Genomic DNA, 19266 nt, shown 5'->3' on the forward strand with positions numbered 1-19266 from the left:
TTTTTTAATTTCAAATATTTAATTAACGCATAATTTTTTCTTTTCTTTTAAATACACAAATAAAATGGATGTTTATAATTATGTCATGGAAAAAAAAATTCGTGGGAATATTTAAGCGGCTGTTTCTGATGATGTGGATTGGCTCAAATTAATTCATGACTCAAGGGTTTAATATATTAATGAATACAACGGTAGTTTTATCTTTTTTTATTTTATTTATATGAATATAAAAATGAGATCGTCGTGGCGGTCCTAGACAGCCATAAATTTTGGTTTAAATTTATGAGTTTTTTTTTTTTACCGTGTCTATAATGATTCATAAAAAAAAAAGTATCCTAAGGACAGAATTTATCCGTACTCTTAATAAGAGAAATTAAATTGATAATAATAATTATCGTATATTTAATAATAATTAATAAAAAAAACAGAAAACTTTTAATTTCATACACACATTAAATTTAATGTTTATTGATATGGTTGTCCGTGACATGAAACTAAATTATCATGATTATCAGTATTAGCACACGAGCAAGTATATAAGTGATGATTTGTACGTAGTACATATTCTTGGAAAGAACATAAACATAAACTATTATTTTAATGAGGTTACTTTAACGAAATAAAAATAAAATAAGTACAAATAAAAATACAAAATGAAAAAAAAATTAAATAAATGATAATAATAATAAATTAAAAAAAAAACCCGTACAGTTAATTTCACAAGACTTGAAGGTTGAAGGTTCGAGTCATGAAACCGAGATTAGAGTCATCGTCAAGATGAACGAGAAACATTGACGTCAGGTAATAAACAATAATGCTTGACGTCCTCCGTGAGATGGAATTAAAAATTATCATCGGCAACTTTACTTTTCATAATTCAGCAAAGTGAATAAAAAAAGTCAAATGAAAACCAGCAAACTATAAATAAATATATATATTTATATTTATTTATTTAATTGCAGATAAGACATGGTATATACATGTGCTCTTTTTACCGTTACATCACATGCGCCAGCAGCGCGTCTTTTGATTAATAGTACAGCTTCTAAGTCTTTTTTATCTGGACAACAGACATTTACGTATATTTATACGACTGCATAGTGAATACTCAAGTCAAGGTAAACTAAATGACGATGCATAGTAATGTAATCAGTAGACATTATAAATAAAAAATTCCACACGTCTTTGGTCTGTGGCTTTCTATGCCCTGTCCGAGTATCAATCCCGTCAACTTTAACCCCATCTCTCTGTATGGTATTTGAAAAGAAAAGAAGAGAAAAGAATAATAATCCATCAAATACTTTTGATGCTCCACATTTTCTCTGGATAGGAGTAATTTGGTCCTTTCGATCAAGCATTTATAAATGCCGAGACATATAACAAGTGAACGTTGACTAAGACCGACATCAAGATGACAGAGAGTGATAAAAAAAAAAAGAAGAAATAATAAAAGAAATAAAACAAGCAAAGAGATGGGAATAATCCTTCGTCATGGTATCTATATGTATTATTATTCTCATACGATCTTTATCCCCACGACTATTAAAACCGATCCAACGTTAAGCGACGACGAACGGCAAGTGTTCGGTCTTTGATTCTCATAGAAGTGAAACTGCAAGGCATACATATATATAGCATACATACATAGATATCAGCATATATTAGTTGATAGTTTGCTAAAGTCTTAGCTAAAGTCATAGCTAAAACCGTGCGAAGAAGATGGTTGCTGTGGTGTGTTGAGAAGTCGTGGAGTGAAATTTACCAGCGACCTTTCAATGACAAAAATGCTGAAGCCAGTTTTCTCGCTACGTACATTATATATTTATATACCGAGGTTTATAAACATTGCTCTCTAGCTTCTAGCGAGAGGTATAAGTCTCATATAGATATATATATATAAATAAATATGTATAGAAGCATTTAAGATTTTCCCTTCCCTTCCATTCCATTCTCTCGAGCTGTATTATATATTATATCTATATACCAAGTAGTAGGTTGAAAGGACGATGGGAATCTTATCCATGAACCCCTGGAGCTATGAAGAAGGTCTGCTAGCCTACTTAAAAATGTTTTTTAATGTTAAAACGTTTAAGAGTTTTAAGTATCCAAGTATAAAAGATTTTTCATCATCGTCTTTAGTTTGATGATGGTTATGACGGTTATGATGGTATTTGCTCGGGTAAGAGAGCAAAAAAGTAACATAACGACGAAAGGGAATGAGAAACGGCAATAGCAGTGGCAGCTGGTGAGTGATGCATTTACGAGGAGGCGGAAGTAACGATTAGCCAGCGAAGAAAGAGCTTTTATATTAAATCATCGCGAGATGGCCTATTGTAACTTAGGCGCTGGGTATGTCTGTTTAGTCGGTGTCGTCGTAGAAAGACCTCTCGCGTGATACTCATGACGGTCAGCTGACCTATACCTTTATGTCAAGAATCGTACGACATATCGTCGTTATGACGTCTGTCCTGTTCGTTTCTATGACGCTCATCTTTATGGATGATATATATATTTGAAGCATTAAGACATACAGCAGCAGCAGCACACTCATCCGTATCTCTGAGATAATTCATGTGTTTTACGAGCGACCTCCGCTCGGGCGTTCATCTTGCATTACTCATCAACGCGGTAATCAATTTGGTTGTTATTTGTTTGTTTATTTAAAAATATTAATTGTTGTTATTGTTGTGGTAGTTGACGATGTATGAAAAAACAAGTCATATAAGAGACGCGTTTTCTATTTAAAGTGAAAGGTCAACTGGGGATTTAGTATTTTTTCTCACGCCGACGGCTACCGTTAAGCAATTTCTTGTGAGAGACGCTTGATTGCGCTATCTGACACTTTAAACTCACGTCTATGCAAAATATAATAATATCAACGCTCTCGCGAGCTAGTAATGAAGGCCAAGCGAGCATTCTCTGGTTGAATTACTCGTGTTTTAGACGACATTTAGGAATCTCGTATTTTTTTTCTTATCTTAATTATTTTATTCTTCTCGTGACAAAAGTAATTATTATTAATTTTTACTTTACTCATCAAGGACACTTTTATACCTTTTTTTTAATTATTATAAATTACCGGTATTTCAAAGAAGTTTTAAAAAAAAAAAATTCTGTTTTTTCGGGACGTGTATAAAATGATAATGAATTATGTAACTTTTGTCTAAAAATAAGTAAATATATATTTACATTTAATATGAAAACAAACTCACCTGTCTCACAGTCGGCGCCTTTCCATCCATGTATGCAGACTTTATCACCGTTTTCGTCGCAGGTGTAGTGCCCGAATATGTCGTCTCGTGGTCGACAAAATTTCGTGCACGTTGCGTTGTAATAATGATCGGCACACTGGACCCGTAAACGATACGTAAGATGTGCGTTTCGTCCTTGATGATTTAAGGTGTGCCACGTAGTACCCGGAAGGACGATGCCACTGTAACTCGCCTCTTCGATTGTTCCACCATTGGGCTCGTCTCGTGCCTGCAGAATCAGCGTGAATTGACGCTAAAAAAGGAAAACATCAATTAGACATAATCGATCATACCCGCTTGGGAATTGTCGTACAAATATCGACATTTATTTGTGCTCGTACATCCATATAATCCATTTAATACACATATATATGTGTGTATCTGTCATTTAATTTATTTCAAAAGTCCTAACATAGTGCGTGTCCACGCATGGAAGATACAGGCTTCCAAAAATGGCAAACACAGCAAGAAAGTGATACATATGTTATTTTTTTATCTGTCTTCAAGTTACAGTTTAATTATCACAAATCAACTAACTTTTATAATGTCACTGGTACTATTACAACTATCTACTCATGTGCTGATAATAAAGTGGCTTTTGACCACTGCAACTCAGCGTAAATAATAATTACAATAATTATTATTATTATTGTTTTTATATTTTTTATATTTGCCTTATAATGTCATCAGTCCCACGGTTGAGAGTATGTTCAATGCCGTTATGAGACAATACATTTGTTTGCAGGTTGCATTCCATACTTGATGAAATACCTATCTGATGATACGTTGAAGAACGCATTGAATTATTTAGTAAGGAGTTCCGGATATCTTTTTATTTTATTTTATTTAAATTTATATTTTTAACATCTACTTTTCTTAGAGGTCAATGTGTGAATATACACGGAGTTAGGTTTAATAGTATGTACATTGAGTGAAAAGCAAAGACTGGATGAAGAGTGTGGAGTATAAAGAGTGAGTGAAGAGAAAATAAAATAAAAATAAAATAAGAATGAGCGACTTGGCAGACGTTGAGACTTTAACGACCAGGTTAGATTGCCGCGCCTGATCGAACGAGCCATGAGTGACGGTCGGTTGATGCAATAAATAAATACCAATTGTATGTGTGTGTACGTGTACATGGGATGTCTTTTGTGTTTTCGTATCAGCGAGCGGGATGATAGGATGCGTCGATGCGTTTGTTGTTTTTTCGTGTACTCCGTTTGTATTAAATGTTATGCGAATTCATCCATCCGTCTGTTGTTGTTTATTTGTGTGTATTGGCCTCCATACATTGATAAATACTCTTCTTTACTAAGTACTGAGAAGATAGTTATTTTGAGATTGCTGCAGACAGAGTCCAGAGTAGAGTAGAGACTGAAAGTCTGAAGCAATCGCGAGTGGGAGATCTCATGTGTACTCCATAACGAGTCGAGAGGAAGTAAACGGCGGATTCGGTACTCTGTGGATAACAATCGAGAAAGTAACGTCGGAAATTTAAGACTGATGTACGATATTTTGTGCGTGGGTGTATACTTATATACTGTACTTACTGTCTACATTACACACAAAGACTTTGTTCAATGCTGGATGTCGGCTATAGCGGCCGCAATGCCAGCAGTTAGTAGTAGTGGTAATGCATGTCCAGACAGACGAATCACTATAAAGTCTGTACATATATATATGTATATGTATATAATAATGTAGTCGATGAGCACCTAGAAGTAGTAGATGAGAACTAATTGGTGTTAATTGGTGGCTCGCTCGAAGCTCGGCTTTCCCACGCCCGCGACTTTTACGCTCGCATTTATTTTGCTTTTTTTTTCCTGCTTCGTCATACTCGTTTAGTCCTGCTAATGCCGCAGCTACTGTTTGAGCTTCATTTTATTTATTTTTCTTCGCACCTCGTATGTGCACATGTGAAGATTATTCTAATTTATATTACTTATTTAGTTGCGATGCTTTAGAACTTGACTTGACGGAGAGAAAGAAGAGAAAGAAGAATAATAACATTTAAAAAACAAATGAGAAGGGGAAGGATAAGAAGAAGAGCAAATGTAATACGTTATGTAGTGAGTAGTGTTTTGAAGAATGGCTTTGAAGCGCGCCCGGTTTCGCTAATGCAATATCTCTAGCCCTTTTCTCTCTTGTCTCTTATTCGATGTTAGTTTTATTTTAAGCTATACATTGTAGCTGTACTTTTCAGCGTATATCCTTATATTAGACTTTCAACTCTGTTGCGAGAGGAAGAGCTCAGTGGGCGGTCGCGATCGGTGTACGACACGCTCGTGAGGCATAATCGAGACTTCATTTTTTATCGTCTAGAAAAATTTTTACTAAACACATTCTTATTAATAAAATATACATTTTTTTTTCTTTACTGCATATTTTTAATTAATAGACTAGGAAGATCTGTATTATTTATTTTGACGATCCGGGAGGTCGCGGAAGAAATTCCGCTTCCGTTAGTAGAACATCTACTAAGAATACTAATGATTTGGGTTTGTTGGATCGCCCGAGGCTCATCCGGTTGTATTGCGTAGGTACAATACAGGAACCGTAATAATCAGGCGTTTAGATCGATTTTACGCGCAAGTTCCGGCGAAAGCCTTTATATATAATATATATATGTATATTTTTCTATTTGCTGCTTGTGTTTTTTGTGTTTTGCACAGAGTTCTATTATGGATAGAGTAGATGTGTGTATATATTAATGTAATCTAAGAGGAATAGAATAGAACAACGAAAAAGAGACTGGACTCTCGACTAAGAACAATAAACTTCCTGTACCCGGTGTATTTTTTTTTAATTGTTCCAAATAATCAACAATTCTTATTACTTCAATAGCTAGAAGATTCTAGTCTTCTTACTAGTTTACTGTTTATTTATTTAATGAAATAAATAATTTATTTTTTGCTTGGTATGTGTGATCTAATTAAGGTGAATAATATTTTAGAGTGACGGTAAAAATATATAGTGATAAAAAAATAAGTGTTTAGGTCATTGTATTTAGTTTAAATGAATTGCTGAAGAGTTTATTAAATGAAGGAGTGCTACTTTTGTCAGGTGGTTCTAACGAGATTGTCGACGTCGCCGGAGGGAGTAGTAAAAAATTGTCGCGTCGTCGAGTCAGGCGTCAAGGCACGTAGCTAATACCTCATCGACGACGTTATATCCACATAGTCTACGGTCTACCTGTAATCCGGAGAGACCAAGATGACATGTGTGCGTGAGAAGCTTGAATTATACTTTTATTTATTTATATGTACATATATAAATATATATATACTTGCACGCGGATGACTAGAACACCGTAGTTGTTGTCTCTGTTCTCTATGTCAGTCACCGAGCCTCGCGTTTCGCGGAAAAGATCGAACAAGTTGTACGTGAGGACGCGTACAAAGTCCTCTACTCGATGAATGTATATATATTGTATTTATATTTTTGTATGTGTGTGTAGATGCCAATAGGTATAGAAAGACGTGAAGGCACGATGACTCCCTCGAGCTCTCTTTTTTTTCTTGATGGCGTCCTAAATCGTAGCCGCGGCATCATCGGAGATTCAAACGACTTCAATGAACATAGAATAGAGTAGAATAGCTAATTTAAATTTAAGGAAGCTCTTGAAATTTCTCACGCCGTTTGTATGTGTGTTAGAATTATGGTTTTTTCTTCTTTTTTTTGTTTTAGGTGTTTTTTTATGATATCTATGATATATTATTTCTAAAAATATATAGCCCATTTTATAGCACATAGGGGAATCTGATCCCCAATGAATAATGATAATAATAATAATAATAATGATAATAATAAGAATCATGATAATAATAATAAAAGGCAGAAGGTCGATGCTTTGGCTGCAAAGGGTCCAAGGACGAGCATATCTCCTCTACTCGGAGGTCTCTCGAGAATTCTTCGATCGCGATGATGCACACGGGGGATTCAGAGTGGAAGAGAAGAAATGAAGAATATAATTGAGAAGTTGGATGAGCTAAAATTAAAAAACTTTTTTTTACCGTTTTTTTAAATATTAAATTTTAATTAACTTAATTTTTTGTCAAACATTTTCGAAATATTGAATTAATATTTTTCATCAGGATATTTATCAAGCTTCTCATTGATTTAATAATCAGTTCATTATTTTTTTTTTCTTCATCATGTTGCAAAAAAAGTTTTACGTGATTGCGTGTGTTTAATAATTAAACCGAATGTTTAAGACAAGTAATATAAAATTAACGAATATATAATATACAATCGTGAGTCTTGAAAAATTAACCTGAGAGTTTAAAAAACATCATGTGTAGCCCTCAGGGCATGGCAGAAAATTCACTTCTACTTCCGTGACATCGGAATTTATTTATCTTTCAACACACCCGAATCCGTGAAAATAAATGTATAAAAATTTTGTTTCTCAACAATTTTGACCCATGTAAAGATTTAGATACTTCCCATAGATAAATAGCTCTGATAATTTATTTTAGGGAATGTTAGACAAATATCAAATCTGACATGACGAGCATGTGAGAGACGCGGCAGTAGTGACATCTACCCCTAATTAGCCTTTAGAAATTTTTAATTATTTCAATAATTGAATTGGTAAATTTTTTTACTCGTAAAAATAAAAATTTTCAATTTACATAGATTATAAAATTTGATAAAAACAATAAAATATAAATTTGAAAGCAAATTAGTCCGGTTCTCAAGTATAAGTTAAAGTTATAAAGAACGGAGAGCCACTGCGATTCTCCGTTGGTTGGTCTTGGACGTATATACTGACGAGGGGTAAGGCGAAAAGCCGAAAAGAGGTTTGGTATGCGGCTCGCGGAGCAAGTTCACACACGTTTAAACCTGAGTGAGGTAGAATGAGACTGCGGAGGAAGCAACGGAGAAAGAGAGTTTCTCTGTTAAAAAGATGTAAAAGAGTAAAAAGGGATAAAATGAAAGAGGATAGAGATTAATGTATAGAGTATATGGTTGTACATACATCCATACATTCATACAACCATACATACAAACAAGAGAAAGGAAGATAAGACGAGAAGAGATGAGAGAAAAAACAGAGAAGCCGTTGCCTAAACCGTGGCGACATATCTCCTCATTTACATACGCCATTATACACCTGTGATGCACATCTCGTCTTATATATATATATATATATATATATATATATATATATATATATATATATATATATATATATATATATATATATGTATACATAAATACATACAAATCCATGCACACTCACCCACACAATATTTAAGCGTATGCATACGTCAAGTGGACGAAAGAATACACAACTCGTAGTCTTTACATATAATGTCTATACAATCTCGTCACGTGTATACTAATACTCATACGTGTGTTTGTAGGCGGTTTTTTTTTTTTTTCATTATTCTTATTGCACTGGTTCAGGTACTTTTTTTTTTTTTATAAACGTTATTTTTTTCGTCTTCACTTCTTACTCTTGCAATCTTATATTTTTATTTAAAAATTTTTCATTTTGTTTTTTATTTTAATGTATGTTTTAAATCAGTATATCGTGAGTATATATTTTAAAAAAATGTATGTATAAGTTTGTCTTGCTTTTATAACTTTTTTCTCACTTGGTACACACAAATCTCTTGTGGCACGATTTTAAGCAGAGATGCAGGTATATACACCTGTTGGAGCCTGAGTCACTTGCTCCCCTGCGGGTTCTCAAGAGCTCGTATGGTTAAAAAATAAAATTAACAAATGTAAAAAAGAATAAAAAATTGCAGAGATAAAAAAAAGTGAAATCCGGTTTTTTGATACTTAAAATTCTTTCTTTATTTAATTCGTTCTTTTTCTCCGTTTGGGGCTTAGCTCTGTTTTATAACGCTGGAGACTTTGGTTTTAAAACTACCGTATTGATGAGTAGATTTTGTTTATTGCGGTTTAATGAAGAGACTCGATATACACAAGTGGGACTGATATGTCCGGAGGGTGCCGGTGTTTTGAGTACTTTGTGTATGTTTATAGATGTATGTATTATATAGACGGTTTATTTGTATCTGGCAGTGCGCCACACATGTGCCACGGCCACGTGGGTCCTCGACTGTGACGTCATATCATTGATAGAGGCGCCCACATGCACGCATGCAACCCGCACACCACAGACTCAACTTTTACTACATATCTTACTGTTTTAGATTTATCTAGTCAATGTACTTTGTGCTATTTTTACTTATTCACTTGATACATTTACTGCAATAATTGTGTAACCTTTTTAATTATTTATTAATTTCATTCTCAATATTTTAAATTCTTAATTGATTTCAAATAATTATTTTTAACTTGTCATAATTAGCAGTCTTATATTCAAACTAAACAAGTGTACAAACATTCAAACATAAATATAAATATATATATTTTTTTATTGATATAAAATTGTAAAAATTTCAATTAACGTCGTTACGGCTTCACGTAACTTGTTTTATTAGCATTATCTATACGCGTATCTTAGTAAGCCATCTAATTACCGATGATTCAAACAACTATTTTCCCTTCACCTCAATACTCATAGAAAATTTTTCCATCAACATCCACATCATCGGTATACCAACAGCACCCCATTGCCGCGTTAAATCCATCAATTTCAAACATTCTACATCATTTATACATGACGCAATTGAAATAATAAACTCAATGTAATCAGTGCGATTCACTTAAATCTAATATCACACACTACACATATTATTATATCTTTCTTCATATTTATTTGTACAGTACAGCAGTACAAACTATAAATACATGCATGTGCACCGCGGAAGAGTGATGTGCATATGAAAGTGATGAAAGATTAATAAAGGAATGTTTAGTCTGAAAATAATTTACGGTATGCAGACATTTGGGCGTCATCACTTAGGTGAAACTATCTATTATACACTAGTTGCACACGTAATAAAAAGATCGATAATAGATTGATAGATCATAATATAAATAAAATAGTATAGGGAAAATAAAAATTAACAGGGCATTTATATATTAAAGAACAATGGATTTTAGCTCGGATGAAATAAAACATTTGATAATGTTAGTGTAGGCGTATATTGTACATAAAGAATAAATATACATGCACATATATATTTATGAGAGACTGTAATGTAAGGATATGGATTGTGCAAAGTCTCGTATCCTCTCACCTATCGTGCATTCTATTCCCTCACGGCGTTTAGTTCACCCAATGTACCGAGCAACAAGTATAAGTAAAGACGAATGAAAGAGTTTCATCGGTTCTCGGGTCTCGGGTCTCGACTAACTTAACTTCTCTTCTTCACTCGGGAGATACAATATTGCATTGGGTTATTTTATAAGCATAGAAGCATCGCACGACTCTCTTTACTTGTACACTATTAGACATCCACTTTTCTATTACATTTGTATATGTTTTCCTATACCATCATATCATGTAATGGTGAAATGTAACTCTAACTCTCAGTACTACGACTGAGGTTTTAAACTCAGTTAAGTATATACATATATATATATAAATGTATATGCACAGAGATAATATTCACGATGTAATGGAGAACGGCACCTTTTATACAACCGCCGTGTTCCCCATGTGATTCGGCACGCTTTTTCGCTGATGATGTTTAAGTTGCTATTTCTCTATATTATATTCACTTTTATTCTCTTATTCTCATTTTATCTGTGGTGTTACATGCTCTTAGCTACTCTCTGACTGCTAGCATCTGGCTGGCGTTTAACGCGCGATCTTTCTCGTGGGAGCCGAACACCGTTTATGAAAGACATCAGTGAGATGGTTTAATGAGTTGCCGAAGGCGCGGGACCAGGTTTAAACCTTTGGGCTAATTTTTTTTTATTTTTAACGTTCTACTGACCTTACTCAATAAAGAATTCAAATTATTTACCCATTCTTTTAAAATACAGTGATCTGAATTTTTTCGCGGATATGCGTCAAGACTTTTACCCGCGGATTGTTTATTTTTCTTTTTGAATTTGAATTAAAGTCATCAGAGAAATAAATTGAATATTATAGTGTGTATGGTACAGGAAATATAGTGAGAGAAAGAGAGAAATGACGGATGATTATACGTTGATTATATCCGGGAAAGCCGGCGTGTGGCGAAAGGAAATTCAGTATATATATGATGATGATGATAGAAATATACCGTGTGTGAATTTAGTATATTAATGTGTGAATAAGGTACATTTGTATATATATCTCTCGTGTGTTATGACCAGATAGCTAAACTTCCGGATGCTTATTATCAAACTAGAGACAACAAGCTGTGGAGAGCGCGACCAGCGGAGGTTAAGAAGGGATAGGAATGGTATATAAAATTATGATGAAAAAGAATTTCAGATGAGTGTGTAAAGAAAAAAATCTAAATGAGGAATAAGAGCCGGAACATACAAGTAACATCGAGTGTGTTTACTTTTCATACTCGAATTTAGTGATGTTTAACAACTATGAACAGCTCGAGACATTCATAATTGAATTAGCCTCGAGGAACGCTAAACGGAGGCGAGGCCATCAAGGCGGTCTTTTTAACTTCAAAAAGCCTCGTGAGAGTTTTGACTCCTATCTTACTTAACTGGTAAGTGAAGAAACGATTTAAGGGCTTGCGTTAATGTTTATGGCTCGTGGGTTTTTATTTGGGGATCAAGAGACTAGAAATTCTGTTTCTGTTGTATTAGTTCTGTAACCGTGATAGTAACTTAACGGAAACGGGGATTTAGTAGGGAATTAAAATAAAGTTTTGGTTGAAGAGTTTAATTGCTGGAAAATAGCTGGGATATTTTGTTTATTTCGAGAGGAAGAATTAAATTATATTTAGAGACAGGACAGTGGATGAGAGAGTGATGGAAAAAAATTTGACGGAGTAAAAAAAATATAATTTTATGCTTGCTGCCACTTGATGTTAATGAAGATGATTGAGGCAGGATGGAACCTCTTGTATGTCCACGAACGAGTTTAAAAGTTATGAAATATGTTTATGTATGTACATATATATGTGTGTATATATATAAACATTTGAAAGGAGGAGTAGGAGAAGCCACTAGAGAACATCTTCAATAAGTACTTGAACGTTTTAATGTACTCGTTTATCTTACGGTACACATCAGGTACTGGGAGAGAGTTAAGAGTTTAACATCGCACAATTAACTTGCGTCTTTGTTCGAGCAACAGCCATGGGTTTATATAGACCCTTGGGGTATGTATTTATGCTAGGGCTTATGTATTTATGTAGCTTAAGATATAATAATATTCTATATATAAAAGAGTAAATTCAAAGTAAAATGAGATCCCTTGAACAGACGATTGCACAACATGGCACATAACACGGGTGACAGGATGTGTTGTCGGATATGCGTGCTTAGGACATGTGTCTTGTGAAGAAGAAGAAGGCAATGGAAGAGGAGGAGGCGGCGGAGGAGGAACAGCAATCTTGACCGAGGTATTTTGGAATGAATGATGTTCAGTCTTTGGAACGAGACTGAATTGCTGAAGAGCAAGAATACGTAACCCGACTAACGAGCGTGCGATCGCCGAAGCGGAAATTATGAGTCCTATTTTCTCTGCTTCAAAAGCTTCTGGCTACTGATGCTATTGCCGATGCACAGACGCGCCGGGCATTTTCACGTCCAACTACCCTGGAATATTCTAGCCATTTGAATCATCAGCTATTTCAGTATACCATTTCAATACGAATAAAACCGCCTTTTTTTATTTATTTTAAATTTTACACTTGGGGTTTTTTTATTTCCATAGACTTTCAGTATACTCGGGTATTTTTAAAAATAGTTAGAGGTTTGGATACTCATTTTTTTTCTACTTTAGTCAGTTACATTTTTTTTTAGTCAAGATTTATGAGAATATTTTTAGCATTCACAGAAATGGAAAAAATTTTCTGTTTTGAAAATTTAAATTTAACATCTTGTACATCCAATTTGAATAGTTTTAGTTATTTTTGAAATTACACTAGAAAATAATAATAATAATAAACTTACCGTCCATCTGAATGTGAAATGTAGTTGAAGTGTGACAGGTTCAATAAGAGTAAATGTATTTTGTCCAAGCACCTGACTAGATACGTTGCCAAAGCTACATGAGCCAATGGCTGTTACATTTGACTGATACTCTTTGAGACACAGCCAAAATGCTGTTGTACAAGTTTGTGAACAGGGTGGAAAGCCACCCCGTCCGCCGGAGTCACGTCCCCCGCCGCAGCAACGACCGTCAACCAGCGTGCCCCTGTTGTTTGTTAACGACAGTATCTGCACCTCGAAATATCCGCTACCGGTTGTCGCCTGTCAAACATAAACACAATAATTATAGCTTTTATGTCTACATCCATCATAAACATACAATTACTAAATATATGTTTATGTATGATTATATAAAAAAACTTGATAATAATTAGAAAAAAAAGAAAAAAAAAAAACCAATGACTTGTAGAGCTTTCGAATTATCATTAAATCCGGCACGTGATGATATTCTTATTTTTTTGCTATTTAATATTTTTTATCCTTCCATACATTAATTTAAAACTCACAAGAACGATCCCACGTTTTCTAATTGCCAGGCAAAACGACGTTTGACCGGTTAAGCAATTATGGAATAGAAAAAAAGGCACTTGATTAGCGAGTCTTATAATGGCCTGTGGTTTATACACGTCTAATGACGATGACAAAGAGTCACGTGACGATATATTAAAAGAGAGATCAAATTAAATTAAATAAATAATCCTCAAAAAATCTTTAGTAGGTCATAAATTTTTTATCGGCTTTTTTTTAATTATTTTCAGAGCTTGACCACCAAGTCGAGTTATTTTTTACTCAAACAAAGCGCACATTGCTGAAAAAAATTAACTCTGTTATTTAAAACATTTATTAACAATTACTTTTTAATTAAAAATATCTTATCGTAATTTTGATGATAGAAATTTCTAAATCAATTTGTAATTAACCAATTAAGATTTATTAGTATTTTAATTTACAAAAAATTTCTTTTCTGCAAGTGATTAGTTTCAGATAGGTAAAAAATGTCGGCTGCATTTATTAACATTTAATTAAATAAAAAATAAATTAACTCTGAAATACGAACTCGAGCACACAACAGGATTTCGAAATAGCTTAATGTAAACTCCATTATTCGGTTTTATTTTAGTGGTGAATTCTCTAGTCGTCCCGATTAGGACTAAACGTGTATGCGTTTCCCGTTATTCGGTTTACGCGAGTTCATGTGGGTTATACGTATACACATACACACAGATACATATAAATAAACATATATTTAAAGTGTATTCATTGAACAGAGTAAAAGACCAGAGACTAGAGGTTTAGTGTAGATAGAGAGAGGTATCCCCGCATCAACTGAGTTTTAAAACGATAAAACTCTTTCGGAATACCTACCAGCGTATGTATATTGAGTCGCGGTTTTCTATATAAACCTCCAGCAGTACTTAAAACTCTTATAGAGTACTGAGCATTACCGAGTACATAATATAATATGCACGAGCAACTCACATAGCCTACATAATTGCCGTAGGAGAGTGTAAGATCGAAGGTAGAAAGCGCAGCTAGAGGATCGTCTGCTGGCCTTTGCTTTTCACCACGATATGCCGATATATATATATATATATATATATATAGATATATATATAAAGAGGGATAGTACACATGGATATAAATTTACTTCCTCTACTTATTCTTGTCTCACTTTATATTATTCTTATTCTCTTTTATTCTTTATATACTTATACATGTATATAAATATAGTGAGTGAGTTTACTATATAAGTTATATAAGGTGATGGGTGATATACCCTCATTTAACGAACCAGTGACATTTCCCCGAGGCCGAGAGTTGAGCTTATACTCAAGTAATTGAAGCGACCGTGGGTATATCGACAGGATCGATCATGTACTGGATAGTTTCCACGCTTATTATCATCACTATATATATATGTATATGTATATATATTAAAACACTTATATAAAAAATATAAATAAATAAAATTACACGGTGTTTTTCATGTAATCTTTATATTTATTCAATTATCAAATCAATTATAATATTTATATTTATATTTTTTTTTAAATACCAAAGGTGAATAAATAAATAATAAAAGTAATTTTTTTTCTAATGAATGAATGAATAAATAATTTCGATTAGCAACGATGATTAAATTATTGTAGTGATATAATAAGCTGAAATGTTTATTTTTATGTAAGATTTCTTTTAGATAAAAATGAATTCCATGAATTATTTATTACATGAAAATAAAATGTTTAAATAATTATGAAATTATGTATTTTTTAAAGCAAACAAATGAGTAAATAATTACTTTTTTTTTTAATAATCGTAGAAATTTTTTTTTTGTGTTCGATCATTAAAAATTAAATTAGCTGCAGGGGTAAGATGGAAAGGTTAGTTAAACTAACAACTGTTTATTCAAATAATAGTTATTGTTAACAATTTTATGCCTCGAGTCAGTTGACATTTTAATAATAAATTTTTTTTCAGTTGAGTAAAATGTAAATGCGTTACAAAAAATGATACTGTTAGCCGACGTCTAAAAATTTTTGATTTTTTTAAAAACGATAAATTACAAAATAAAAAATATTTTTAAAGATTACACTAACAGTTTATTAAATTTTCTACATGTGCATATTTTTAGTTTTTTTTTTTTTTTTTTGAATGGTTGAAAAAAAATTCACAAATTGTCAATTGTCTGCTAACTTCAGGATCATTTACAAAAAAACATCAAAGAGATAGATCTAAATTTTAATTACTCTGTGCATTGAAGTATTTACATCACTGGGTTCATTAAAATAAACAATTAAAATTATAGAGATACAGATTAATTAATATAAATTAATATCATTTAATTTTTAATAGCCGACTTTGTTATCTCATTAAAAGAAAATGATGACTATTCGATTGTAGTTTATTCAAAGAAAAAAAAAATATAAATATAAATATCTCGAGTCGTAATTATCCCGCTTAAAAGTCTTATCTATAAGAAGTCGTATAATTAGAAAATGTACGCGCTAATGTAGATAAGAGAAAAGCTTCTAATTGAATTTAACGGATCTTCCTGGCAGGTTCCATGTCCGATATAAATTTCTTGTCGGTTTATTTATGAAACAAGCTACAAATTCTCATACAACGGTGAGGCAATAGTGAGATTTTATACCGATACAGCATAACACCAACAAAGTATTTGTTGTTAATTTAAGAATTTTTTCTCCTTTTATTACTTTATTGTCAGTAATTAAATAATATACACCTACGGTGGAAATAATTGTTTATTATGACGGCACGTGTGATGTTGCTTTTAAAAGATAGATCTCCATTAACTCTTATTTTGGAAAGTAATGAGTTGAGTTAAGTTGTGTACCATACTCAGTTTAACAGCTTTATGTTTATATATATTTATACGTATGTCCACATATAGATCTGAGATCTCTCAGTAAATAGAAAGACTGAAATGTCCATCGCTGAGTAATGGAACGTGCGCGTTGTCAAAGATGACCAACAGTATTTATTGTCAAAGTTCTCAGCTTTGTACAAGCAAGTGAAGAAAAAATTAATCAAACAAAAAAAAAAACGGATAATGAAATGAAAAAAAAGCGAATAAAAGAAAGGAAGAAATAACAAAACATTAAAAAGAAAACATAATGGGAGATTTGGTTTGTCTTAGTAAAATTTTCAGTCTCCTCACGTGCCAACGTCGAATTACGGAAGAGAATTATTCTCAGTCGTTGTTGGGTATGATGTTTTCTGTGTACTGCGAAAGACGAAGGACACGGAGAGGTAAAGAATAACGAGTCATGAATTGTTTTGTACCGTAAAAATTCTATTCTATTCCAAATTCATGAATGTGTAAAGCTCAAATCGCTGACAACACGCGATGAATTTTTTACGACAACCAAATTTCAAATTTTAACGCAACATCAGGCAATACAATCGTTAAATTTATATTACTGAGGTGATTTTTTTTACATGATTCAGGAAAATAGGCTATTGAATTTTTATTACGCCGGCAAATAAAAATAAAATGTCTAGTTTATTTTTAAATTCAAAATAACAAAAGTGAAATCGACTATAAATTAATAAAAAAAAATTTAATTAATTAGTAGCAACATTTTTTTTTATAGATAATTACTTTTTACAATAATGAAGATTCATTATTTATTTTTAATTACCCTATTAAAAATATTTGCAACAAAAAAGATATAAAAATATCTCTAGTATCATTATAATTATTTATAGTTATTTACATGTCATGCAACAGTAGCATAAAAAAAACGAAACAAGTTGTCGAAAAAAAAAAATAATGACAAATTTATTAGCCTCGTTAAATGTATGATAAATATTATATCTATATATAAAAATATAAATCCATAAACTACTGTCATGGAATATAAATCATGATGAAGAGAGTTTCTCACGCGATGAGGATGCATAAGCAATTCGTTCCGGGCAGTTCGTCAATTGATTTCCGGAGTCACCAACGACGTTTATGTGCGCGATTTATCCATGGGTCGCATATAAACATCCTTAACATTATTTCTTACAATCATAATGTACTCTAGGGCGCTGTTGTTTTTGCCGTGTGATATGCCGAGTTCTACTACTATACCCTCAGAACATGACTTTAGAAAGACTCATGCATATACACACCAATAACAACAAGTTGAGTACAAATACACGTGTATTTATATATATCTATATTATTTATATATCTTGTATTTGTGGATGTGCACTGCTGTTAAGTAAAAGAAGAAGACGCGAATAAGTAAGGGAGTTTTGTTGTAGGAGAGTCGCGAGCGTAGAGTTGTAGGCTTTCCTTTCCGCATAGTCAAGGTGCAGCGAGCCATACCTACTCGCTAGTTTCATTCGCTTATATATGTGGAAGTTACCGTGGAGTTAATATGAATAATTTGTTGGAACAAAAAAGACCCGTCCAGCATAATCTTGAACGAGTCTACCGTGTCCTCCTCCTCCTCCACCTCCTCCTCCTCACCTGGTTCTCTTTTTTTTATTTTAGCTACTTCTATTCCTACTCCTACTTGTACTCCTGCCTACTCGTCTCATCTCCATCATATGTATAAATTTTTTTTTTCTTTTCTACTAAAACTTTTTGCTCTCTCCACCGCACACAATTCCCTTTTATTCCACCAACAAGGCATTTTAAAACGCGTGAAAGTTTAATTCGCGGAATTTAAAAGCTAATAAAAGAAATGAATGTACGTGTGTCTATGATGATGTATGTATGAAAAGATATACATCACATATGATGTGATTGTCTTGTATGCTTTCACACTAGTGAGTTGCGGGATGAAAATATTCTCGGTCTAAGAACGGATTAGAAATATATGGATTGGGATGGGAGTAGGATGAACATATATAGAGTTATTGGCGTCGAAATTAAAATATTAAAAATTATTGTGATGTAAGGTAATTCATGCAGTAAGTTATTTTATATTTTTTAACAATGTACAAACTACACGCGATTCACACGAAACCCACGCGAAATTCGCGTGAGCAATGAGGCAGCTGCAAGAGTAGAGCTTCAATCAAATTATTATAATCGTTATAGACGACTGGACAGAGCGAAAGGAAGAGAACGAAATATAATAAAGATAAAATAAAAAAATAAAGAATGAAAATAATAATGATAATAATAAATATAAGAACGAGACTTGGGAGAGCGAGGCGGGTTGTGGAGGTCGAAAGAGATCGGAACGTCGTTCCAATTCTCTTGGCTCTTATTATCTTAATCTGACGAGAGCTGACCACTGTCATGTATGTAATATATGTATATATATGTGTATATATGGATATCGAGTGTGTCTTATTGCTGAACGAGTCCCGTGTTGTAAGCTTATTAATCGAATTTTTTTGTATACGTCCAATGGTAAAATGTTTAATTTAATTAAATTGACACATACATACACCGACACAAGTAGCCACGTCCGTGTATTTTTGAATATTAAATTATGCGTGATTTTTTTTT

The 19266-nt window shown here is 32.9% G+C and overlaps 1 protein-coding gene across 1 annotated transcript in view; it reads right to left on the reverse strand.

Annotated features, from left to right (window-relative positions):
* Positions 1-19266, reverse strand: part of LOC130675554 (protein jagged-1b-like) — a 38738-nt gene that overhangs the window by 6220 nt on the left and 13252 nt on the right. The window contains exons 2-3 of the mRNA XM_057481311.1: positions 13251-13550; positions 3213-3504 (exon numbers count right to left, since the gene is read on the reverse strand). Coding sequence (XP_057337294.1) covers positions 3213-3504; positions 13251-13550 — 592 coding nt within the window. The remainder of the gene's footprint in view (positions 1-3212; positions 3505-13250; positions 13551-19266) is intronic.

Source organism: Microplitis mediator, chromosome 10, assembly GCF_029852145.1.
Source record: "Microplitis mediator isolate UGA2020A chromosome 10, iyMicMedi2.1, whole genome shotgun sequence".
Lineage (NCBI taxonomy): Eukaryota > Metazoa > Arthropoda > Insecta > Hymenoptera > Braconidae > Microplitis > Microplitis mediator.